The 25,650-nt window shown below is 42.7% G+C and overlaps 1 protein-coding gene across 3 annotated transcripts in view; it reads left to right on the top strand.

The window, feature by feature from the left end:
* Positions 1-25,650, top strand: part of Tbc1d1 (TBC1 domain family member 1) — a 214,792-nt gene that overhangs the window by 59,162 nt on the left and 129,980 nt on the right. The window contains exon 1 of one of the 3 annotated variants that reach the window (XM_026385263.2): positions 20,975-21,029. The exons of the other annotated variants lie outside the window; for them this stretch is intronic. Within the exon in view, the coding sequence (XP_026241048.2) occupies positions 21,000-21,029 (30 nt within the window). The 5' untranslated portion in view covers positions 20,975-20,999. Of the gene's footprint in view, positions 1-20,974; positions 21,030-25,650 lie in introns of those variants that run through there. 3 annotated transcript variants of the gene reach the window in all.

Below are 25,650 nucleotides of genomic sequence, written 5' to 3'. Positions count from 1 at the left end.
TGGCCATTGACATCATCAGTGACACAGTCTCTTACCTCAGTCTACTCTGCCATCCTAGCTTCTTGACTTTTGGTTTTTCCATTTGTGATCTCAGAGTTTCAAGATGCTGCTGTGGTTCCTCACACAAGTGAGTTCCAGGAAGGAAGGATGGTACAGAATTCTCTGACCCCTTGGCCAGACGGGGGTCATGTGTTGACATTTAGACTACTCTTTGGGAAGGGGGATGGCGTGACTAATGGTATATTCATTCAGGTAAAACAATTGATTTTCTTCTGTGTGCCAGCTAATGAGCAGCCTGTGGGGCTAACGGATCAAGGAACTCTGTCCATTGTCTGAACAATATTAGGGTTCTGTAGTAAAGAGGAAATGGGGGTCGCATTAGTAGATAGGAATCAGTATCTGCCACAGGCAGGTTGAGGCCAGATTTGGAAGGATCTTGGAAGGCATGACAAGAATGGACATAGGGGCTGCAGTTGTGGCTGAGTGGCAGAGCACTTGCCCAGCATCTGTGAGGCACTGGGTTCCATCCTCAGCACTGCATAAAAATCAATCAATCAATCAATAATAATGATATTAAAAAATGTGACCAGGTTGTTATTGGGGAATCCTGACAGCAACATCTCAGATTTGTGTTTCGAGAAGTAAACCCAGCCACATGAAGAATTGAAAGGAGACTTTTGAAGTGATCTGAGTGCAACATGATGAGTACTGACCTAGCACAGCCTCAGGTAGAGTGGAGGAAGGGGGACATTTGGAAGGCTGCTCAGAGGCAGAGATCTCGAGCTGGTGGCACTGTGTGCAGAGGATGAAGAGGGATGTCCTCGAGGCTTTGATAGGATGACTCACTCAGTTCTCTGATACTAGTGACTTTGAAAAAAAAAAAAAGCCTATGGGGCTAGGGATGTGGCTCTTGCCTGACATGCATGAGGCCCCAGCACCACAAAAATTAACAAAATAACCATCTATGCATTTAAAACACACACACACACACACACACACACACACACACCACACACACACACACACACATAACCTTGATATTTCCACTTAATGTGTCACAAACTGATTTCTATGTCAGTGCATACAGAACTATCTCCCCCTCCCCCCGCCTCTCAGACAAAATCTGGTTAAGTTGGCCAAGGTGGACTTAAACTTTCAGTCCTCCTGCCTTAGCCCCCAAATCACTGGGATTACAAGTGTGTACCACCAGGCTCAGCTTTATTCCCCTCTCTTTAACTCAGTTTTTATTTTTATTTATTTGAAAAAGTATGTAAAATAAAGCAAGTTAAAAGCCATTTATAATCTGATAAATTTGAGGAACTATAAAAAGTAAGGAAGGAACTTCCCCCTTCCTCTTCACAAGTTTGAGGGTAGCCTGAGCAAGTTGGCAAGACCCTGTCTCTGAAAAAAATAAGTAAATATAAAGGGCTAGGGATGTAGCTCAGTGATATAGCATTTGCCTGGCTTGCTTTAGGCCCTGGATTCAATCCCCAGTACAGGGTGGGGACAGTAAAGAATTCTCCCATGGCTGCCACTTAATGCATGCCACACGAGACATAAAAAATTATTATTATCTGGTTTGGAATTGTCTGGACCTCTGCCTCCCTCGCCTTGCATGAAGGGTCAAGCTGACCGTGTAAACATTCAGGATCCTTTGCTGGGTTGGGAGACTGTCACCAGCTAGCTGATAAATTTGTATAAGACTCATGCCCTCAGCAGTACAGGGTAGCAAGCACATCCTTTTCTCTCCAAAAGAAGGAACTAGGTGAATACATGCAGTTCATGATATTATACAATGCTTTTATCCTTTATAATCACTAATGTAATAAGTAATTTTACCCTTTTGGAGATGGAAATTGATCAGTAGATGAGAATATATAATGAGGGGAGAGAGTCAAGATTCCAACATAGACTTTCTGACTCCAAGCTCCAATTTCTTTTAACCCTATACCAATTTTTTTTAAATTAAAGTTCAAAGTAGATGGATGTTTTTCTCCATTATTACTTCTTGAAAATCAATTTGTGCATTTGATTTACACTTCCTGACAAACTACATTTTCCCCCTCCCTTCCTTCCAAAGGAAACTTCTGTTCCTCCATTCATAAGGCATCTGATGATAGTTTTTCATGATATCCTATAGTTGGTATATTTTATTTTAAAATGCCAGATGATGTTATAGCAGTCACTCATGGAAACCTATGGAAACATGACTCCAGAAGAAAAAAAAAAAAAAAATATATATATATATATATATATATATATATATATATATATATTAGTTGTTGATGGTCCTTTATTTTTATTTATTTGTATGTGGTGATGAGAATCAAACCCAGCACCTCCTGCATGCTAGGCAAGCACTCTACCACTGAGCCACAACCCTAGCCCCAATATAGGTATATATATATTTTTAAAACTCTGCATTTGTTGATCTCTACTTAGAGCAAAGAAACACAGGTGGCCCCTGTGTCTGGTTTCACTGCCAGTTTTTGCGTCCCCTTTTCTCCGATGCACTCATGCTGACCAAGTTTACTTTCCCTGAGTAGTGACAACTTTTTCAGAACTGGAGTTGTCTAAGAAAAAAAAAAAATACATCGTATTAAGTTTCTGTAAGAGCTGCAATGCAGATTCATCTAGAAAACTCATTCTGTGCATAGGTCATTTTTGTCTCAAACTAATAAACACCTGAGGCCTCAGCTTGGCAGTCAAGGACCTGGACCACCGCTGGTCTCAGGTGCTCCTTCATGCTCGGTCCTCTAACTCCAAGGCTGTACTCTACTCTCCAGCAAAATGGCACAGCATTGAGGCTGAGAGTGTAGAGCGCTTGGTTAGCATGTGGGAGGCCCTGGGTTCCATCTCCACCACCACAAAAAAAACAAAACAAATGAACAGAAACCCCCCACAAATTAGAAAAGCATCTCTGCCAGACCAAATGCTACCTCCTCCAGAGAACTTTCCTGGATTGGATTTGCTTTTACACTTCTACACTTCATCTATACTGAGTACTTTTATACCTCATGGGTCTTGGTCCCTTCCTTGGGACAACTAAACTATATCTTTTAATTAGTTCTCTCCAGTTACAGAGAACCTTTTTAAGGCTATTCCTGAAAACAAATATGTCAAAAACACTTTGAGAGCTGGAGATGTAGCTCAGGGGTAGAGTGCTTGCCCAGCAGGCATGAGGCCCTGGGTTTGATGCCCAGCCCTGCAAAAGCAAAACAATAACAAAGAAACACTTTGGAAGAAGACAAGTAGCAATAGTTCCTGCTGGTGGTATAATGGGATGGGATTGCACACAGGTGGCCTGCAAACTTGTGTGCTTTTTGTTGTCTTCTTAATTTGTCTAATATAGTGTTTGAAGAAAAACAATTGAATTAGAACACCTGCAGACTGGCAGACGCGTACTTCCCCCCCCCCCCCCAGTCTCTCCATTTCCTATTGCCTTCTCCTGCCAAGTTACATGTTTACATTCTCCTCCTGACAGCTGATGGCACTTGGGTTACAGGCTCCATGAAGTGATTAAATCAACCATAGATACACCAGGTCTAAGTCATGGCTCTGTCACTCACAAGCTAGCTGTCTTGGGTTAAATATAAGAGTTCTAATAATACCTTTGGCCCATTGTATTTAAGGTGGTAAAGTAGCCTTAAATACAAGTGTCTGTGTGTGTAATAATTATTATATATGTGTGTGCATATATACATATTATACGTGTATGTATATATATATATACACTATATATATATATATATATATACACACACACACACACTATATGATATATATATATATCTCCTGGGAATGTGCTCTAAAATACAGGTATAATTTTTATCTGGTCATATATAAACAGGGTCAGACACAAACATGGCTATGGGTTAAAGATTTCTGGAGTGAGTTGGAGAAAAGTGTATTTATCACTGAATTGAAAGGGCTCTCTGAAAAATTACCTTCAAATTCTATTTAAGCCTTAGAAACAGAAGTGACTTCTTGTTGCTGTGAATCAAGAGGTTAAACTAGGTTGGAATAGGGTTGACAACGTATACAGTCATTCCAACACTCCAGTACCCTGTGCCCATGGCAGAGGCCTTTAGTCATGTTTCCCAGACAGGGCCTCTTGGCTCTCCTTACCCCTGTGCTATGGTTCTCATATGGTGTGTCCCCACCAAAACTCAGCTAAATCAGCTTATGGCTTCATCCCCAATACAGCAGTGTCAGCAGGTGGGGCGGGCCTATTGGAAGGTGTCTGGGTCATGGGGTGGAGCCCTTATGAATAGATTAATGTCTTTCCCCAGGAAGTGAGTTCTCATTCTAGGGAACTGGATTCACATTGCAAGAACCAATTGTTATAAAGTGAGGCTCTCCCTTATGTTTTTTCTCTTCCACTCACCCTTCCTCCTTACCTTGAGCTAGAGCAGCATGAGTCCCTCCCTTACCAGATATGGCCAGTCTGGGACTTCCCAGCCTCTAGAACTATGAATAAAGAAAGTTCTATTCTTTTTTTTTACTCTTTTATTTGTTTAAATTTTAATTTTTTATATATGACATGGGAGTGCATTACAATTCATATTACACATATAGAGCACAATTTTTCATATCTCTGGTTGTGCACAAAGTAGAGTCACATCCTTTGTGTCTTCATACATGTACTTAGGGTAATGATGACCATCACATTCCACCATCTTTCCTACCCCATTCCCCCTCCCTCCCTTTCCCTCCCCCTCCCTCCCCTTTTCCCCTTTGCCCTATCTAGAGTTCATTTAATCCTCCCACCACCAACCCCGAAGCATATTTATGAATCAGCATCCTGAAATCAGAGAAATTATTTGGCATTTGTTTTTTGGGGATTGGCTAATTTCACTTTGCATTATATTCTCCAGTTTCATCCATTTACCTGCAAATGCCATGATTGTATTCTCTTTTAATGCTGAATAATATTCCTCTGTGTGTGTGTGTGTGTGTGTATCTCATATTTTCTTTATCCATTCATTTACTGAAGGGCATCTAAATTGGTTCCACAGTTTAGCTATTGTGAATTGTGCTGCCATAAACATTGATGTGGCTATGTCCCTATAGTATGTGATTTTTAAGTCTTTTGGGTATAGATCAAGGAGTGGAATAGCTGGGTAAAATGGTGGATCCATTACCAGTAAGAAACTTCTGTTCTTTATAAACTACTCAGTCTCAGGGATCCTGTTATGGCAACAGAAAATGGACTAAGACACACTACATGATGGATCTCCACTATTAACACGTCAGAGTTGACAAAAGAGGAAAGCCAGGGTGAAACATGTTGCCATCCTGCAATTAGAGGAACTATGGGGACACTTTTAGAAAAAAAAAATGGAAGACTTGAATTTATGAAAGTTGAGTAAGAAGTGAAATCATGTATGCAAAAGTACATAATAAATCAGGCCTGGTGGTGCACACCTATAATCCCAGAGACTCAGGAGGCTGAGGCAGGAGCATCACCAACTTGGGCAACTTAGGGAGACTGTGTTTCAAAATAAAATTTTAGAAAAGGGTGGGGGATGGGACTCAGTGTGTAAGGTCCTGAGTTCAATCCCCAGTGCCCCCCCCCCCCGCAAAATGTACATTATAAATTATAAAATGCTATGAAGGCAGCTGCTATTGATTGTCTTGCTGCTGTGTACTTTAACTAAGAGGTCCTTCATCATTTCACAAAGCCTATACAACTTCTATTTTATGGATGTGGAAATAGGGCTTAGATGCCAAGTGACTTTCCAAATCTCACAGCCAGTAGAAAGCTGTGCTGCTGAGCTTCCTGGCTAGGCCTGTGCTCTCTGCATGGGGCTGTGCTGGCTCCCAAACCCTGTGCTAGGGATGTAAGTTAGTTATTACAAAAATGGTTCCCACTATTATTAACAGTCTGTTTAAATATAAATGGGTCTTGTTCCCCCCTTATTCTCCCTCAGCTGTCCCCTGCTTATACATTCCTTTACAAGGAGGCCCCCACCTTTTTCGGATATGTGAACATGATTTATTCCCTCAGAGAAAACAAGAGACAGGAAATAGCAAAGGATAAAGGGGGAAAAGCCAGGGTCAGGTCAAGAGCTTCCCACATCTTGCAGTCCCAGCCTAGAGTGAGCCAGATGGAAGCCAGGGGAGACAATCAAGAGAAGGTTGAGAGTCAAGCCGCATGCTACAGACACAGGGCATATCTTTGCAGCAAGAACACACAACTCACACTCATTTTTTTTTAACATTTATTTTTTAGTTCTCGGTGGACACAACATCTTTGTTTGTATGTGGTGCTGAGGATCGAACCCGGGCCACACGCATGCCAGACGAGCATGCTACCACTTGAGCCATATCCCCAGCCCCTCACACTCATTTTGGTCAAATCATATTCATGAATTCTGATTTTGCCTCTAATATCTTAAACTTAAATCTGACGTTTATGTCCATGCCTCAAATTCTGTTCAAACCTTTGACAGAGACACAGGTGTCTGGTGTCAGTTTGGGTCCCTTGTGGGGTTGAGGGGCTATGTGGCTATGTGAATCCTAAGGCTCAGTGAGTTTTCTAGATCAGAAACTGGTCTTCATCATGCATGTTAGTGGTTTCACTGCTGCTACTGCAGGTGGGTGTAGTTAGGTCTCTGGACTTGTTGCTTCACAAAACACAATCTGGGTGTGGCTGTTTATGGACCAGCAGAGGCAATGAGCAGAAAGGTTCCAGATTCCCTCTGAATCACAGGATGCTCAGAACTGACCTCCAGAAAAGACGCACATCCCACCCCTAATCTGCCTACTGCTCCATATAGGAGAGAAAATTTTGTGACTGTCTCTCCCCCTAATTTTTTTTCTTTTTGCTTCCATGGTATTTAAAAATCAAAGAAGATTTCTTAAATGTAAAAGCTTAAGATAAACACCAAAATATCTTTTAAAAAAGTTACTTGCTTTATTGCCTGTGTTTTCCACTAACTAGACCCAAAGCCCCTCAAGGGCAGAGACCATGTCTGTTTTGTTCACCATGAGCTTCAAGTCCCCTTTTCTAGCGTTCCCACTATTCTGCAGTTGGCTTCTATATGTAAGGAATCTTTATCTTGGGTCAGTGGCTCACACAGCTGGAGGCGGAGTGCCTATTAGATGTGGGCATATGAAAAAGTGGGCAACCAGGGAAAGGTAGATTTAAGTAAGAAAATAGCATTCCATGTCCATTTGAATTGCAAAACTTCAGAGTTTGAGACCATCCCAGTTGGTGAGGGAACAGGAATGCAGTCACCGCCAGTGGGAATATGAATTGATAAGGTCATGGGGAGTCAAGTCAAAGATGTGAATATCCTTAACTCAGAGTCATGGACTGCATGTTTGTGTCCCTTCGATCTCAATGTTGAAACAATAATCCCTAATGGATTGGTATTATTGGCCTTCTGGAGGTAACTAGATCATGAGAGTGGAGTCCTCTTGCTGGGATTAGTGCCTTTATAAGAACAAACACAGGAGAGCTTGTTTCCTCTCCCCCTCCCTCTTCTCTCTACCACACAAGGATACAAAAAGGCAGCTGTGTGCAAACCAGGAAGCAGATCTTAGTGGACACTGGGTCTCCTGGCACCTTGATCTTGGACTTCCTGGTCACTAGAGCTGTGAGAAATGTTTGTTGTTTAAGCCTCTAGTCTATGGAAATTTGATAAAACAGCCCAGACTAAGACACCCAGCAAATGGACACGTGCACAAGGAGACAACTATAAGGGTAGTGTTATGGCCTCCGCTAAAAATATAAATGTTCTTAGCCGGGTGTGGTGGTGCATGCCTGTAATCTTAGTGGCTTGGGAGGTTGAGGCAGGAGGATGATGAGTTCAAAGCCAGCCTCAGCAACTTAGCGAGGCTCTAAGCAACTTAGTAAGACCCTGTCTCTAAATAAAATACAGAAAAGGGCTGGGGGTGTGACTCAGTGGTTGAATGCCCTTGGGTTCAATCCTCAGTATAAAACACACACACACACACACACACACATACATATATATATATATATATATATGTATGTATTTGGACCCAGCAATGTGTATCTGTCATATGTTATTTAATTTGGCAGGAAATACGTTACAATTAAAAAAAAAACTTAGAAAACAAGTATGCTGTAATGAAAAGTCCAGCATCAGATTCTGGTCCTTTATAGTTAGGAATAATTTGTCTCCTCTTTCATCTCAAGTGGTTAATTTCTACTTGGCATTTGGGTGCTTGTACATGTGCCCAGGCCATCTTGTAGGGTTGCTGATGTTGGGACAGGGGCCTTCTGGGTGTGCCTTCATAGCACTCCTTCTCCTCCTTCCTGCAATTATCACCCGTTGTGCCATTTCCTGTTGACTTGCTGTATGGGCTCCTTAGATCATAAGTTGATCCTTTAGGGGCAGGTGGCATGTGTACTGTTGCATGAGTGTGCAGTGATGTGCAGTGATCTTTAGTAAGTGACTGATGAATAATTAAAGTAGAAACTTCAGGGACTTAAGCTCAGCGCCATGCACACAGTGCCAGGGTCGGCTATGTGAAGTCCCCACATGATGAATGGGACCATTAAGCAGCAATCACTGACTCAGGGGCGGTGTGCCTCTTTCTTGGATTCTGCCAGCCTTCGGCCCTGGTCTCACAGCTAGAGAGGAGAGGGCTGATATGCTTTGTGTAAGGTGATTTAAATCTTGTCCTAGATCCATCAACATATCTAACTGAAGAATCAGGTTCCCATTAGGTTTGGGCAGGGGCCAAACCACATACAAACCATATTTCCTGGTCACTGGGAGATCAGGGTCCCCCAGCCTATCCCAGGCCAGCTTTTCACAGGGAAAACTACTTCTCCTGCCTTCCTCAAGCCCAGAAGCTCAGTCCTTACCTTGTGCTGGGTTCAGGTCATCGGGCTTACAGCCTCCCTGGGCAGCTTGAGGCAGGCCTCATTTCCTTCTTACCAGCTTCTGGCCTGCCTTTCCCCCTGGGGAGGGGCCTGCTGCCTCAAACCCAAAGTGGACTCACTTCTTTTCCCTCTTCCTCCCCCCTTCTTTCATCTCTCGTTTATTCATTTGAATCTGTTGTCATTTCGAGCCCACCTCCATGTATTAAGTCTGGCTGGTATTGGCTCAGCCCTCCAGGCTCATGTGAGAGGCCAAACTCCTTCCCTGAAGAAGCTGCTCTGGTTGGAAGCTTCCAGAGCCTGGTGAATGATTTGAGAACCTCTCTTGGCCATGTCAGATTCCCCTAAATCTTGGAGCACAAAACCCTACAGCCCTCCATGCAGATCCTTTAGCAGTTAGGATGTGGCACATGGAAACGCTGCAAGGTGCATGGCGAGCTTTGGCTCTACCAAAGCTCTACGCAGGCGTGACCTTGAGTGAATTATCTTACCTTTATGAATCCAGAAATCAAAACAGAATAAATAATACCTTACAGCAGCATTTTGAGATAATAATCAGGACAATAAGTTAAAGTGGTTAAATTGGCAATGCCCTGCGTCTGAATCCTGCTTGGGCCCTTTCCCAGATGAATGCTCAGTTTCCCCATCTGAATAAGTCATCACACTCCCTACTTCCTGCTTCTAGATGTTAGAACAATGCCTGGGGCACAGTGAATGCCATCCAGGGGTTTTCTGGGTTTAGTGGTATCTGGCAGATAGAAAGCACTCAGTGCTCATTATGTTCTATTACTATAATCATTTCTCTAACCTCCTAGGATTGTGCAGATTAATGACCATATAAACGTGGTCAAGTGCTCAGTGGACATTGCTTTCTTCTTGACTGTGACCTTGGAGACGGCATTCATTCTTACAGAGCTTTGGTGTCTTCCCACAATATGACCTTGAGATCAATGAACAAGCATATTTAATTCCACCTTGACCCTGAGCTAATGCTGCCAGACCCACGCCCATCATGGGCATTTTGTTTTTTAAATGGACACAATATCTTTATTCTTATTTATTTTTATGTGGTGCTGAGACTCTAGTCCAGTGCCTCACATGTGCCAGGCAAGTGCACTACCATTGAGCCACAATCCCAGCTCCCCATCAGGGGCATTTAATTTAGCATATGTATCTCAGCATTCAGAAGGAAGCTTGGAGGGAACCTCAGAGATTATAACTCTAAGCTCCACAATTTTTGGCAGTATAGGAGATTGAACCCAGTGGCACGCTATCTTGGAACTATACATCCCCACTCCCGCCCCCACCTTTTTTGGGGGAGGGGAAGGGAGGGGAATCAGGGGTTGAACTCAGGGGCACTCAACCCCTGGGCCACATCCCCAGCCGTATTTTGTATTTTATTTAGAGACATGGTCTCACTGAGTTACTTAGTACCTCACTTTTGTTGAGGCTGGCTTTGAATTCTCTCCACTTTTTATTTTGAGACTGATGCTGGCCTAAAACTTGTGATCCTCTGGCCTTTGTCTTCCAAGTTCCTGGGATTGCAGTTGTACACCACCATGATGGGCAAATCTTCACAATTTACAAGGTGGAATCAGGACCAGAAATGCTACATGAATTACCTGAGGTCACACAGCTGATCACCAGTAGATAGAAGCTCACACCTGGATACCTGGTCCCATGTTCCTTCAGTGCTGCCTCATAGAGAGAAAGCCTCCCAAATCCAAGTGTAAATCAGACACTTTAGATAACTCCTGGCCTTCATCTGGTAGTTGGATTTATCCTCACTTCACCCAGAGCATAACCTCCATCATGTTTGAAAAATTCCAGGTGAGAAGAGTAGTGGCTCAGATCTCCCCACATAAAAGCGTTTTTTTGAAACTAGGTGAGATTCCAACACAGATGAAAAAGGGGCCATTTTCTTTTTGGATCTTCTCTATCATTACTTCTGTCAAAGCTGGTTGTGACCAGTTACGTCCCTTTCTAGCTGTGTGTAGGAACTAGGATGCACATACAGTTTGTTTTACAGTGGATGCATTCCTTTGCTAATCGTTTTTACCTAAAAGTTTTTCAGAGGGGCATTTACTGAGGAATGTGGCATTTGTGTCTTAATTTCTGGAAAATTTGATCATTTAATACATCTGAAAATTGTGCTGAGAATAAGCAGATTGTTGGTAAAATACAAGTGTGCATGGCTTGGTGCACTTTATTAGAATCTTCGGTTTCAGCAAGGAAACAAATATAAATTGTTCTGTGCACCTGTGCAGAGCGTGGTGGCTCTGTCGAAAACACATAAGAGTCACCATTCTTCCTAGGTGCTGGCTGGGTAGTTCTGATCTTACATACTATTACACAAAAATTTAGATTTTGAAGAGTGGGGACTTACACAAAGAGCTTTGATTGTGTTTAAAACTGGGCAATTTTAAAGGAATTTGACTTAGATAAACAGTAGAAGTTTTAGAAGCAAGAAATCATTGTAATCAAAGGTAAGTGGGGGCGGGGTGGGCTGGGGTTGTGGCTCATGGTAGAGCACTTGCCTAGCATGTGTGAGGCCCTGGGTTCGATCCTCAGCTCCACATAAAAATAAATAAATAAAAATAAAGGTAGTGTGCCCAATTACAACCAAAAATAAATATTAAAAAAATTAAATAAAATAAAGGTCCATTTACAACTAAAATAAATATGTATTTTAAGAAGGTAAATGCAACCATCTTATAAAATATGTAGGAAATTATGATTTACCATGGAAGCAGAGGAAAAGAGGATGTCTGGATCAGATTTTTATTCATTAATAGATTTGATCAAGAAATAGAAATTGATCCTTATCAGTTTCATCTTTTAAGGAGGAAAATAACTTTTAGTTTAGAAAAGAAGTTATATTTTGGGGGAGATGAGATTAGTCCTTTGTAATTGGACATTTTTTAATGTTTTCATTATAAATTTCAGTAAAATGTCTGAGTTTAAAGCTGAGTGCCTATGTTTAGTTATAACACAGGGTGTGGATGTCAAAATCTTGACTCTAAATTTTTACTGTTTTCTTTTATGAGCTCATTACTGCTGGATTTTTCCATGAATTTGAAACATCTGTACAGTGCTTTGGAAAGATTATTTGTTTAAACTTTATAGACTGAGCTAAAAATAGATAATGCTGTTTCTATTTTAGGACTGTCTTTTAAGCTACAAAATGAACACACTTACTATACATACTAAACAAAACATTGAGAACAGATGTTTAAATCACAAAATATAATAATATGGCTGGTTTTGAAATGCCACAAGCATTTTAATGAATAGATTATTGTTTTAATTGAAGGGATAAATTTGTGTCATGAAGTATGTTTCCATTTCAGCAAGACTTTTTTTCGTGCATGGAGAAACAAGGCATCTCAAAACTGGTGTGAATTTTATTCTCCAGGTGTTCTTGACTTTGTCCTCTCTGGAGTGACAAATTCAAATGGTTCCCCTTCATTCTGCTGTCTTCCTAGTATTTCTTGTTGGGCTGCAGCCAGCTTTTAATTTTGCAAGACTTTTGGATAATTTAGGGATGGTGTCTGGAGCCACTAAAAATGTTCTTATTTAATTTGCTTGCTATTGTTCTGGCTAACAAGAAGCTACAATTTAACACACAAATCAAAATATAAAATTAGAGACCTTAATGTAAATGGGGACATGCCTATATCAAAGTATAGGTTCAGCATCCCTAATTTCAAAATTCCAAATCTGAACTGCTTTGAAAAGTTGACAACCTTTTTTAAGTACCAGCATGACTCCACAGGTGGAAAATTCCACACCTGACCCACGTGAGGAGACACAGTCAAATGCAGGTATTCTAAAAATATTGCATAAGGTTGCCTTTAGGCTATGTATATAAGGTACATATGAAACATAGGAATTTCGTGTTCAGACTTGTGTTCCATCCCTGAAATATCTCATTAAATCTGAAATCCAAAACTCTTCTGGTTTCAAACATTTTGGATAAAGAATACTCAAACTGTGCAGTGTTCTTTAGGTAATCCCCTGAACTTATGCCCTACCCCCAAATAAATCCTCACCAAATTTGTCCCTCCACTTTCCCCGCCCCTACTCTTTCTCTCTCCTTTATTCAACAATTTATTGAGCAATGTCTGTTCACATAAAAATAAATAAAGGTATTGTGATTTTTGCTCAGAAGCTGATTTTGAAGGACTCAGTCTGGCTTCCTGGAAGACTCCATTTTGACTGTGGCATAACTTAAAAAGTGAGTTTGGGTGTGTCCTTGAGAGAAAGCCAGTGGTGTGGACAGGAAGGGCTAAGGAATGGGACAGGAGAAAATGGGGGTCATAGTGTGAGGAAGCAGGGTCCATGGCCTTGGGAAGAATTTCTGAGCTGCCAAAGTCAGGGAGGCTAGTGACGCTTGTGCACACCAGGTCTCTGCTCAGCTTGAATGGTAGGAATTTACCAGAGAAACTTGGATGATTCACAGTTTGGCTTATGGAGTGAAAGTAGCAAACAGAACAGTCTTGTTGCTAGACATAGCAACTCATAAAAAGGGAGAGGAAAATATCCAGAGATGTCCCGGAGGCCTCCCCATCCTGGAGTTAGTTCTGGCTAACACACAATCTCTTCTTTGATCTTGTTTCTCTTGTCATATTTTGAATGTTTGTAAAACCGGCTCTGAACTTGAGGCCTCTAGTTCTGTTCTGGCTTCTACATTTAAAACTTATCATACCCATCATTGCTCTAATAGCAACCAATGCTACCACCACCTCCAGGGTCACTAAAGCTAATGTTTGCTGAGTACCTAGTAAGTACCAACATTTAGGTTCAATGTTCTAAGTGCATTAACTCATTTAATCCTAAACCCAGCTCTGTTAAGTGTAGATTCTATTATGATAAAGATTCAGGGAATTAACACACCCCAAATTGTTCAGCTGTTATCCCCTAGAGGGATTTTTGAAATTGAAATATGAATCACATAACATAAAATTTTGGTTTTTAGTATGTTCACAAAGCTGTACAACCAGCACCTATCTTAATCCCCCAAAACATTTTCATTACCGCAAAAAGAAACCTAGTACCCAGTTGCAGTCTCTCTTCATTTTCTTCCCACTCCAGTCCTAGGCATCCACTAATCTGCTTTCTGTCTCTATAGATCTGCCTGTACTACACATTTTGTATAAAGGAAAGTTGCAATATGTAGTCTTTTGTGACTAGCTTATTTCAAGTAACAATGTATTCTATGCTCATCTGTGTTGAGGCATGTATCAGAACTTCATTTATTTTCACAGTTAAATAATATTCCATTGTATGCATCTACCACATATTGTTTATCCATTCATCATTTGAAAGACTTTGGGCTGTTTCCACTTCATGGTTGTTATTGATCATACTTCTGTAAACATTCATGGGCAAGTTTTTTTGTTTTTGTCTTAATTTCTTTAGTACTAGATTTTGAACCCAGGTACACTTTACCACTGAGCTACATCCCAAGACCTTTTTAAATTTTTTTTTTTTTTATTTTGAGACAGGGTCTTGCTAAGTAGCTTAGGGTCTTGCTAAGTTCACTAAGTTGCTAAGGCTAGCCTCAAACTTTCCAGCCTCCTGTTTCAACCTCCCAAGTTGCTGAGATTATGGGTGTACAACACTGTGCCTGGCTCATAGACAAGTTTTACATGCATGTTTTTAGTTCACACAGAGGGATTTTCAGTCTTGGGTTTTCTATACTTGATATTATCTTTTGCAAAACAAAACCAAAAAACAGAAAACAAAATCTTTTTTTCTGGAAACAAACTTTTATGCTTGGAAGCAATGACTATGCACTACCCAACTACATATATACCAGAAATTGAACTCATAGATACTTTACCACTGAGCAACATCTTCAGTGCTTTTTGTTTGTTTGTTTGTTTGTTTGTTTGTTTTTGATACCAGGGATTAAACTCAGGAACATTTAACCAATGAGTCACATCCCCAGCCCTGTTTTGTATTTTATTTAGAGACAGGGTCTCATTGAGTTGCTTAGTGCCTTGCTTTTGCTGAAGCTGATTTTGAACTTGTGATCCTCCTGCCTCAGCCTCCCAAGCTACTGGAATTAGAGGTGTGTGCCTTCACGCCCAGCTCTGTAGCCCTTTTAAAATTTTATTCAGAGATACATACGGTCTCGCTGAGTTGCTTAAGGTCCTGCTCAGTTGCTGAGGCTGGCTTTGAACTCGTGATTCTTCTACCTCAGCTTCCTGAGCTGCTGTGATTACAGGAGTGTACCATCGCGAAGGCGAGGGCAGGATTTAGGTCCATCTGCCTCACCTCTACTATTATTCTCTACAGGGACTAGGTGGCTTTCACAATAGGTGCTAATTAATATTCATATTTGTGAACTGAGTAAATTCCTGATGAGTTGCCAAGTGGTTCTGATTCACTTGAAACTCAGTTGAATTTCCTTGTCGCGTTATATCACAATGGGTCTATTTTTAACCAGGTCTCATGGTGGGGAGGAAGGGGTTTGCCCGGTGAGGTCATGCGTTTGTATGGTCTCCCACCTCCCTGTTCTTCATGTTTGAGTTGGTGGAGGGCAGCCTGTCTGCCATCGCCTTAGTTCTCAGATCATTTTGCTGTCCTTGCTTCTAGTTCCTCCTCAAAAGAGGAACTTGGGCAGAAGAGCTGGGCAGGAGCATCTGGATTTATTTGGAGGGTACGGTAAGACTTAGTATGAAGCAGCTCTTCCAGTCCTGCCCCTACGCACTGCCACACCTTTTAAAGTCTGCCCTTAATGTCTTAGGAAAACTGAGGAGGTGGGATGGTCAAGCATCCTTTTAGAGTCATTTAGAAAGCAGCAGCCTTGGCTTTTCTGTAGGGATGCTGTTGTGTTTAGGGCTCTGCAGTTCCATTTGAATAGCCTGTTGCTCTCCACAGGGGAACCACACACACATACATATTTAAATAAAGAATCTAAAACTATGGAAGTGATTCCTCATAGACTGATAATCAGAATACTTTATTAGAATATATATGATGATATATATATTCATATGATATGTTATATATCATATATCTGATCCAAACTTTAAGGAGACCCAGAGGTCAATACCAATAATGACTTCTCGGGCTGAATTTAATTGATTGACACATTTTGCTTGGCTGGGCAGAGTGTATTAATAATAATTGAACATACATTCTCCAAGGTGTCACTGTTCTTTCAATCTTTATGGCCTCATACCTGGTCCTCTCTCACACATTTAAGTAACCTTCCTGACCTCTGAGGTCTCAGAATTTGACCTTACCCCAAAGCAGCCACATCATCTGCTTCACCTCTCCCCTAACCAGCTCCTGCATTACAGGTGACAACTAAATTGTCACGGCTGGGAGCCAACAGTATCTTTGAGCAATGATTATTCTGTTTGTAGAAATTCCCAATTCTGGCTGCACTGCCTAAAAATCCCCTGGGAGCTGTTAAAAATGACTGTTGCCTGGTATATATGTAGTCCTTTCATGGGAGAATACACAGTTTCTGGAAGGAAAGATACATTTTTCAGATGGTAGGAAGAGTGCTTTTTAAGGAAAATTGTTTTATTTAGGTGTCATATCACTTAGATTATCTGATGCAATCAGTTTCTCTTTAATGAAATTCCAGATTATAACAGAATTTCTTTGTGCAATGTGATGGACAAGCTACATTTTAGCAGTAAATTAAAATAGGACCTTGAGCTGGGCACAGTGGCACACGCCTGTAATTCCAGCAGCTCAGGAGGCTGAGGCAGGAGGATCACAAGTTCCAAGCCAGCCTCAGCAATGGCGATGTAACTCAATGAGACCCTGCCACTAAATAAAATACAAAATAGGGCCTGGGATGTGGCTTATTAGTTGAGTGCCCGAGTTCAATTCCCGGTACCTGCCCCCAGGGTGTTAAAGCTGCATAAATTATTGTCAAGACCCCTACCTTCCCATGAAAGGAGTGATTCTACCCACTTCTGGATTGAGACGGGAGACCTGAATCTGAGGAAGACCTGTATGAACCTAAAAGATACATACGTAAACTTCAAACAAGTTCAAGCCAGGTCAAGTCTCTACTCTGAAGGGGTACTGCAGTCATTTCTGGATCCAATTTTTTGTTTTTTGCAGTACTGGGGCTCATGCATGCTAGGCAAATCTGCCACTGAGCTACCTGCCCAGTCCCGGTTCTGCAATGAAACAATGCGGCCTTCATGTCTCTATTTCACGGTATGTGTGCAGGTGAAACACACCTGTTGTACTGTTACATTCAGGATTTGGTCAGATTTTAATTTTTTTTTCAAGTAATATAGTTTTTCATTCTCCTAAATTTAGTTTAATCTCTCTTTTGTGGCTTTCCTCCCTATTGTGGCAGAAAACTTACCTCAGTCAATTCCAGGAACTTCAAATTTCTTTAGCTAATTCTGGGGCCTTTTTCTCCCCTAGGCTGTCTAGGGTCTGGGCATTTTTGGATAGCTCAGTTTGGGGGCTGGTGTAATGGGTACGATGATGCTAGTCACGGGTTCAACTTGTGCAGTCTGGTCCTTGCTGCCCCGTCCACTCACATCCAGACTTTCCAGGTCTCTCTCTAGCTGAGCTGGTTCACACCATCCCAAGGGGGTGTTGGTCAATAATTTATTATCATTTTTTTTAAAGACCAATGTCAGTGAATCTCACATATTAGTGAAAAAGCAAACTGCCTCCACCACCTTTTTGGAACTCAGGGGCACTCAACCACTAGCCACATCCTTTGTATTTTATTTAGAGACAGGGTCCCACTGAGTTGCTAAGCACCTCTCCATTGCTGAAGCTGTCTTTGAACTCACGATCCTCCTGTTTCAGCCTCCTGAGCTCTGGGATTACAGGCGTGTGCCACTGCGCCTGGCTAAACTGCCTTTCTTTTTTCTGCTTTCACACCACAATCAACACAGGAAACTCAGGTGGCCTCAGAAGGTGTGAGGCCTTCTCCCCACTAGCAAGTAAGCAGTCATTTCTGCAGCAATGGACCCCAGCTGGATGTCCTTTATTCCAATTCAGTTCTTACATTATCCACCTGAAGAAAAACATCAGATCCTAGTGGTTGGGGGCTTTATCCCCAAGGCTGCCCCCTCTGCCGCATTAGATGCCCATTTTGAAGTCCCAGGTTATTTTCCCCTGTGCTTCTGACTTACCTGCTATAACTCGGGGTTCCCACAACCTCTTCCTCAGGTTTGATTAATTTGCTTTAGTGGCTGGCAGAACTCTGGGAAACACATTTACTGGTTTATTATGAGGGATATCACAAAGGATACAGATGGAGGGATGCACAGGGTGAGATGTGGAAGAAGGGGAATGGAGTTCCCATGTCCAGCGAGTGCTGGGCGTGCCACCTTCAGAAACCTCCATATGTTCTGCTGTCCAAAAGCTCCCTGGATGCTGTCCTTTGGGTTTTTATGGAGGCTGCATTGCATAGACATGATTGCTAATAGATTTGGGGCCAGGGAAGCGGGGAACCCACAAGGCCTGTGTGTTTCAGCATTTTTCTTGGCCTTTCTGTGCCCCATTCTTTCCTCCAGGGCATGGGGGCAGGCCCCTCTGGAATGAGGAAGACCTTATGACCTGCTATTGGGCAAAAGTAGGCCATTAAGATAATGAATGGCCAACTCCAAGACAGGTGGGGGAATATTAGCATTTTCATGACTATAACCTGCTTTGCGGAAAACAAATTCTAGTTTCTTTTTCTTTTTGTGTGTGGTACTGGGGACTGAATCAAGGCCTCACACATGCTAGGCAAGATTGTATCACCTAAACACATATTCAACCCCTACATCCCCCCCTTCTTTTTTTGGTACTAGAGATTGAACACAGGGGGGTTGTACTGAGCCATAACCCTGGCCACCTTTTTTTTGGGGGGGGGGCGGTACTGGGGATTGAACTCAGAGGCACTCAACCACTGAGCCATGTCCCAGACCTATTTTGTATTTTAGTTAGAGACAGGCTCTCACTGAGAGTTGCTTAGCACCTCACTTTTGCTGAGGCTGGCTTTGAACTCACAGTCCTGCCTCAGCCTCCTGAGCTGCTGGGATTACAGACAGGTGTGCACCATTGTGCCCAGTGTGCAGCCCTTTTTAGTTTTTATTTTGAGGCAGGGTCTTACTAAGTTGTTTAGAGCCTCACTCAGTTGCCAAGTCTGGCCTTAAACTTGTAATTCTCCTGCCTCAACCTCCTGAGTTGCTGGGATTACAGGAAATTCTAGTTCTATGGCCTGCTTTGGGGAGGGAGTGATGGACAAAAACCAAAAAAAGTATATCATAATGTCATAGCAGGAATCTTGGAAAGTTGAAAATTCCTGAATCAAAAGGTCTGGATTAGGGCAGGGCCTGAGATTCAGGTTTCCATCAAATTGCCTGTTGATATGGAGGCCATGGGCCACACCTTAAGTAGTAAGGTGCTAGAGGCCAGAAGGGTTCTTACTTTAATGACACTCTTAGCCTTCATGTCTTCTATTTGCTTGAGAAAGTGATGTGGTAACAGGAGATCTGGCTAAATGATTACAAACACTCCGCTTCTCCACCTCTTAGTGATCTTTAGGGGAGCTTTAAGCATCAGTGCTTAAAAGAATCAAGGGACTGCCCTTCCTTAAGATGCTCCTAAGGCCTCTTTCAGTTACTCAGAGCCTTTATGGGGATATCACTTTCGATTTTCCCTATGCCTTTATGGTTTGTCTTGTTCCGATGCCTACCAGGAAGAAGGGGAAAATGAGGACTCATACCCCCAGGATGCTCTCCTTTTGATATTCATGCCCTCGGGTAACCTCCCCATGTGGAACAGACTCTGAAGGAACAGAACACAGCAGAAGTGCTGGGATGTCACTTCTGAGATTAATTTATAAAACGACTGACTTCTCTTTTTGGACATGTGTTTTCTCTTGAGCACTTGTGCTGAGGGAATGTAAGCTAAATAGCCTTTGGAGGGTACCAACAAAATGCTGAGACCCTGAGTCCAGAACTCACAGGGACATAAATCCTGCCACCAGGTGAACCCTCTTGGAAGTGGATACTTCAGTCCCATCCAGCCTGAGATGACTGCAGCCACAGGCATCCAGCCAAGATGCCACCAGATTTCTGACCTACAGAAATTATTATAATACAGGAGTCAGTTTTTGGGTAACACACTTGTTAAACTCAAACTATTTTTTAGGGAACATTAAAATGTCTTACTGGTCCATCATGAAGATAATGCACACTTAATATGAAAATAGGAAAAGAGAAGCAGATATCTTGGGCTCTTTGACCAGAGGGCCCAAAAAGGATCTCAGCGAGTAGCTCAGCCTGACGCATGCATCACTCATCAGCTCTTAGACCTTTGGACTTTCTTCTTTTTCTTTCGCAACGTGGAACTGAGGAGCGTCTGAGTTTGAAACTCAGCTTAACCTTTGTAGCCATAAACTGACCACCCTGTCTCAACATCTTGCCTTGGGGGAGAAGAAAACTGATGCAACCTCTGGCTTGGCAGGAGCTGAAGGCTCTGCCTCTGTCCCATTTCAAGTCTCAGTAGCAGAGTTTGACGACTCAAGAAAACCACCTCCGATTACATAAAGGTATTAGGCACTGGGGAAACACTGGCCCTTTTGTTACTAGCGATCCAGAGCGCTTAGGAGGAAACGCTTTGGGGGTGGGGGGAGCTCGTGGAAAGTTGGGCGGGCTTGGCGTTCGCTCCCAACTCCTCTGAGTTTTTAAAAATCAAACCCCAGAGAGAAAGGAATTCTAGATTTCTGAAAGTTGTGGGAAACGGGCCAGAGTCTCGACAACCCGCGTCTCCACACGCAGGAGTCCCTGCACAGCCGGAGCTGCCCGGAGGAGCGCGACCCTCGCGATTCCCAACTTCCCGCCGCGGGACGGGCTGGGGTGGGCGGGGTGAGGGCGGGGTCGGCGCGCAGCCTCCCGCCCCCTCCCGGGGCGCCCCCTCCCCCGCGCTTTCCCCTCCCACTTCCCTTTCTCAGCCGGGCTGCCCGGCGGGCGCGACCTCACGGGCAGTGACGAGTGGGGAGGAGCCCGTCGCCCTCGCCGCCGCCTCTGAGGGGAAGATGCCCGAGCCCCGGTGCGCCCCGAGCCCGCCCCCGGCTACCCGCGGCCCCACGGGCCGGCGGCGGGAGTGAGCGGGAGCCGGCGGGCGAGGAGCCGCCGCCCGGCCCGCGATGTCACCATTGTTCAGCTGGGTGGCCAAGGTAGGCGGCGGCGGCGGCGGGGCAGCGGCGGGCCGGCGCCCGTTACCGGAGCGGACCGCCCTGCGGCGCCGGCGTCCGGGCAGGCCTGGCCCGGCTGGGGCTCGGCGGGCCCGGCGGCGGCGGAGGGGGCGCTGCGCAGCCCCGAGACCGCGGCTCGTTTACCCCGCACTTTTCATTCTTTAGGCTTTGAGCTCCGTGGGGCGCGCGGGCCAGGTGGCGTCGCGCCCATTTCCCAGGTGGGGCGTGCGGGGCCGGCCGGCGGCGGGGGCTCGGGGGCCTGCGGGCTGAGCCCGGAGCGCGCGGCGGCGTCTGCCTTCGGGGTCCGAGGGCGAAGTTTTAAGCGTCGGTTTTTGCTTTCTGTCCTATAAAGTTTTATTTCTGGAACATTAGTGCCACCGAGGGCTACCAACAGGCAGAGTCCACCACTGCTGAAACCAAGAGGTGGGCGCAGGTTTCTAGGGTCCCCATCAGCTGGAGGACACACGATTTTTGTTACACGCTCCTGTAACACCAGGTGTTTTGAGTATTTTGATTTCTAATCCCTGGCCATCTTTAGAGACCTGCGGGTCAGCAGGGCTCCCTACTCCTACCCCACCCCACCCCAGACTCCTTTAGCTGGCCCCTCAGCTCTTCTTGCTTCCTGTGTGTGGCAGGTTGGGGAACAAGCCCACATTGAGAGAACCCGTTAGCCATGCTCTGACCTTTAGCAAATAATAATTAGGTGGTTATAGCTCTCGTTATGATGTGAGGCTTTTAGAGTGTTATTTTCTGATTACATTTTTATGAATACCTGTTTGTGAGCAGATGTGGCTTCGCCTATGATTTAAGTGATAAGAAAATGGAGACACCACTCCTTATTAGACACCACGTAGTACCATTCCATCTCTGAAGAAACAGCTGCTGGTGAGATGACTTTCAAAAAAGTTTGGAGCCATTATAATTTTGTTCTGAAGAATAACTGATAATACCCACATTTTCAGATTTGAAGATTCAGCTTTTTAAAATAATGCTAAACTTTGAAAATAGTTCAAAATGTAATAGTTCAAATGTAGTTCAAAATGTAATTCAGACTGTGATTATATTTTACTTACTCATACCTTGCTTGAGGATTTGGTTCTCTTTTATATTGTCCTACTTGTATTGTTGTACATGGTTGTTGAACTATAAGGCCAAAGGGAGAAAAAATCGAAAAGAAGCTGAGTTGTTTTAATTAAAAATCAGTAAGGAGAAATTTTATAGAACTTCTGCTAATCCTGTTTTTAAGTTTTATTTACCTTTCCACAGTATATTTAATAAGCTGCTCTGCACTGTAGGAGTGAGATGGACTTCTGTTTACCTCACTGTAGAGGAGACAGTGAAAACACCAGACCAAAGCCATATTTTTAAAATCATCAGGGACCTTAAAAAGATTGTTAGCCTTATCCAAGTGGCAGTGCTTTTGAAGAGTTGATGTGAACGAACTGTTTGCTGACAGCTGGTTTAGATTCTGAATCAACTTATTCTGAAGTTGTTATTTAAATGACAAAACAACAACAGCAAGAACCTATTAAATGTTTTTGTAGCAAATTTATCTGTAATTGTCACATAATTAAAAAAAATGTATTCTTTGAAAGTTCATTTCTTTGGATTATAGATTTCTAAGAACGGTGTTCTATAGGGCCTGTTCTGTTTGTGGTGAAGAGACAATTTATTCACCCTATGTTATGAACTATGAAATGCTCTAAAGGCAGAGACAAAAGGCATAGGTAATACACAAAATGTGTAATCCCAAAGTGCATTTATCTTTGATTTAAAAATGTTCTTTTGGGAACTCACAAATACACATGAACACATGCCTCACACAAACATGTGTGCATCCATTTACCAGTTGGTTTCTTTTCCATTTTGACCTTTGTACTTGCAGCCCAACACCTGGTGGGGGAGAAGAGTGGGTGTCAGTTGATGTAGATGGATACCTGAGCACGAATTGGTTTTTCTTGGGTGATGCATTAATATTGTATGAATATTGAATGGATAGAGTGAGTAATTTCATGTTTTAAGAATAAAGCCAAACAGGAATAAGTTTTATATTAAAGAGATTATCTTAAAAGAATAAAAAATAAGCTGTACTGTTTTCTGTTTTTAATTAGATATGATTTGGAACATTAGGGCAGGTGGGCATTGACTCACAAATGGGGCTGGGCTTATTAAGCGCAGTTTCTTTGTTAGTGTTTAGTTGGGGACACTAGACTTTTTAAAAAAGATTATAATTAAAAGTGAACTTCTCAAGCTTTGTGATTATTATACTGAACTACACATGTTTTCAACAACCTGGCAGTTTCAAGTGTATCTGTTGATAGTCTCCATGCCTCCATTATTTGTTAGTGAAAACCAACTGCATCAGCATTGCTAGGTAACTTTCTGTATTTACTTGAATTTGCACCTACCTATGAAGATTGTGGCCAAGATTATTGCTAGTATCTCAAGGTAGTGGATTTTAAATCTATCTATCTATATACACAAACAAATCAGTATGTGTGTGTGTATGTGTGTGTATCTATATATATGTATGTATGTCAGTTTATCAGATAAAGTGGAAAATGAGACATAAATATAGCCCAGTTTGCTATTTCAAATTCAAGTGCAGTTTTTTATAGTTTTTGCTGGATATTATTTTCCAGTCCTCATGGGTTTATACCTTCTGTATACCAGGCAATATTATATCCTGGAAAGTCAGTTCACTTTGCCCAATAGATTTGTCCCTTAAAAAATAAATATTTTTAAAAGATTTATAAGCACACCAAAGATTTCTAAGCCAGGTGGTTAAAAATGCATTAAGGAAGGAATTCTTTTTTTAAAACAAGTAATTACTAATTAATATTTTATATAAAACCAGGTTTTCCATATTGGATTTTCCTAAAACATAGGTTTATAGCCATTATTTATTCAACACGTCATTTAGCAATGTGTTCAATACAGATACTCATGATGGAGTACCTACTATGTTCCTTGTACTTTTTGATGAGCTGGGGATTTAGCAACAAAGAGGCAGACCAGTTTCCTGTTTATATGGAATTTGCATTCTAGGTGAGAGAGATAGCAAAGGAGCTAGAATAGATAAACAAAGGTAGTTTCAGATGGTGATCAGTGGTTGGAAGAGAAGCCAACTAAGAACAACTGGGGGCTGGGATGGGGCAGGTTGGCATTTCATGAGTGAACAGGGCACTAAGCATGCTACAGGCACAGTACTGGGAAAAAGGCCCAGGTTGCTGGAACATAGCTAACTGTGTAGAGAGGCCTGCCTTGCCCCAGACCAAGGGGAAACTGGGCAAGGCCAGTTAGGACTCTGTAGGCACTGGTACAGGGTTTGGATTTGCTCCTGATTGTAGTGGGAAGATGGTAGGAGGTGTAAAAGAGAGGGTTGACTAGCTGACACGTATTTTGCAAGGAAGCAGAGGGACCATGTAGGCTGTTCTGGTTCTGTTAGGAGGTGATGGTGATAGGTTGAACTTAGTGGTAAGGGAGGAACATTGGGGACCATGTAACTGTTCTTTCAGAAATGATGTGACCTGATGGCTTTGTTACCTTATTTATCTGAGACTGGTACAAATGACCAGGTAACTAATTGCTTCTTATGTGTTGAGTATATCTTGTCTTTTGATCAGCTGCTTCTAACCATAGTGTTCAGGCACAGTCCTGTTTATTTGTTTATTTGCCTTGGAGGTCTCTCCCAGACTGGACCAGCCCACTTTGGGTGCTTCTGGCCTGTTGGACTTGCCTTTCTGTTGACCAGACAGAGCACAGAAGCCTTCCTGGGAAGTGTGAACTTGTCTACTGCAAGTATTTATTTAGGCATTGATTCTACTGTTTTGCTGAAGTCAGTATGATGTTGGTTTGTCCTTGAGGTGTATTCTAGGTTAAGGTGATGGATTCCTTTTTAAAGCAAAAAATTTTTTTTAATATTTATTTTTTAGGTGTAGATGGACACAATACCTTTATTTTTATGTGGTACTGAGGATCGAACCTGGGCCCCGCCTACACTAGGTGAGCGCTCTACTGCTGAGCCACAATCCCAGCCCTGCAAAAATGTTTTTTAATTGTTTAGACTGATGTTAGATTTAATTAGTAATTGTTTGAGTTTAATAAAGAGGGGAAGCCACCTTCTTGTCATAGTCAAACCATTCATTGAATTTGAAAAATGTGCTGCATCTGCTTAGCAAAACTGGTGTAACCTCTACCAAGATTTTAGTAGAGTTGCTGTGGAGCACTGTGACTGGAAATCTCAGCAGCCTCTCTTTGGTCTTTGGGAACTCTAGTCACATAGAGTACTGATAACTTGGGCACAGTTTGGTTTTCCTAAGAATGGAGGTCGGTGGGGTAGAAACCCCACCTAGTCCATAATAGAACAACCCAGAGTAGATATCATAAAGAGAAGAAATCAGTTGAAATACCATCTGTTCTCCTAGATGAATATCCTAAACTGATCTTAGGCTACAGTTCTGTTCCCTCATCTTCCATTGCTGACTGTCAAACCTTTTGATAGATAGGGCTGGGGATATAGTTCAGTGGTAGAGTGTTTGCTTGCCATGATGAGTTCCTGGGTTTGATCCCTAGCAAGACACACACCAGAACACCCCTTCTA

Source organism: Urocitellus parryii, chromosome 10, assembly GCF_045843805.1.
Source record: "Urocitellus parryii isolate mUroPar1 chromosome 10, mUroPar1.hap1, whole genome shotgun sequence".
In the NCBI taxonomy this organism is placed as follows: Eukaryota; Metazoa; Chordata; class Mammalia; order Rodentia; family Sciuridae; genus Urocitellus; species Urocitellus parryii.
The sequence above is the reverse complement of the archived record's forward strand: the minus strand, read 5'-3'. Positions and strand labels throughout refer to the sequence as shown.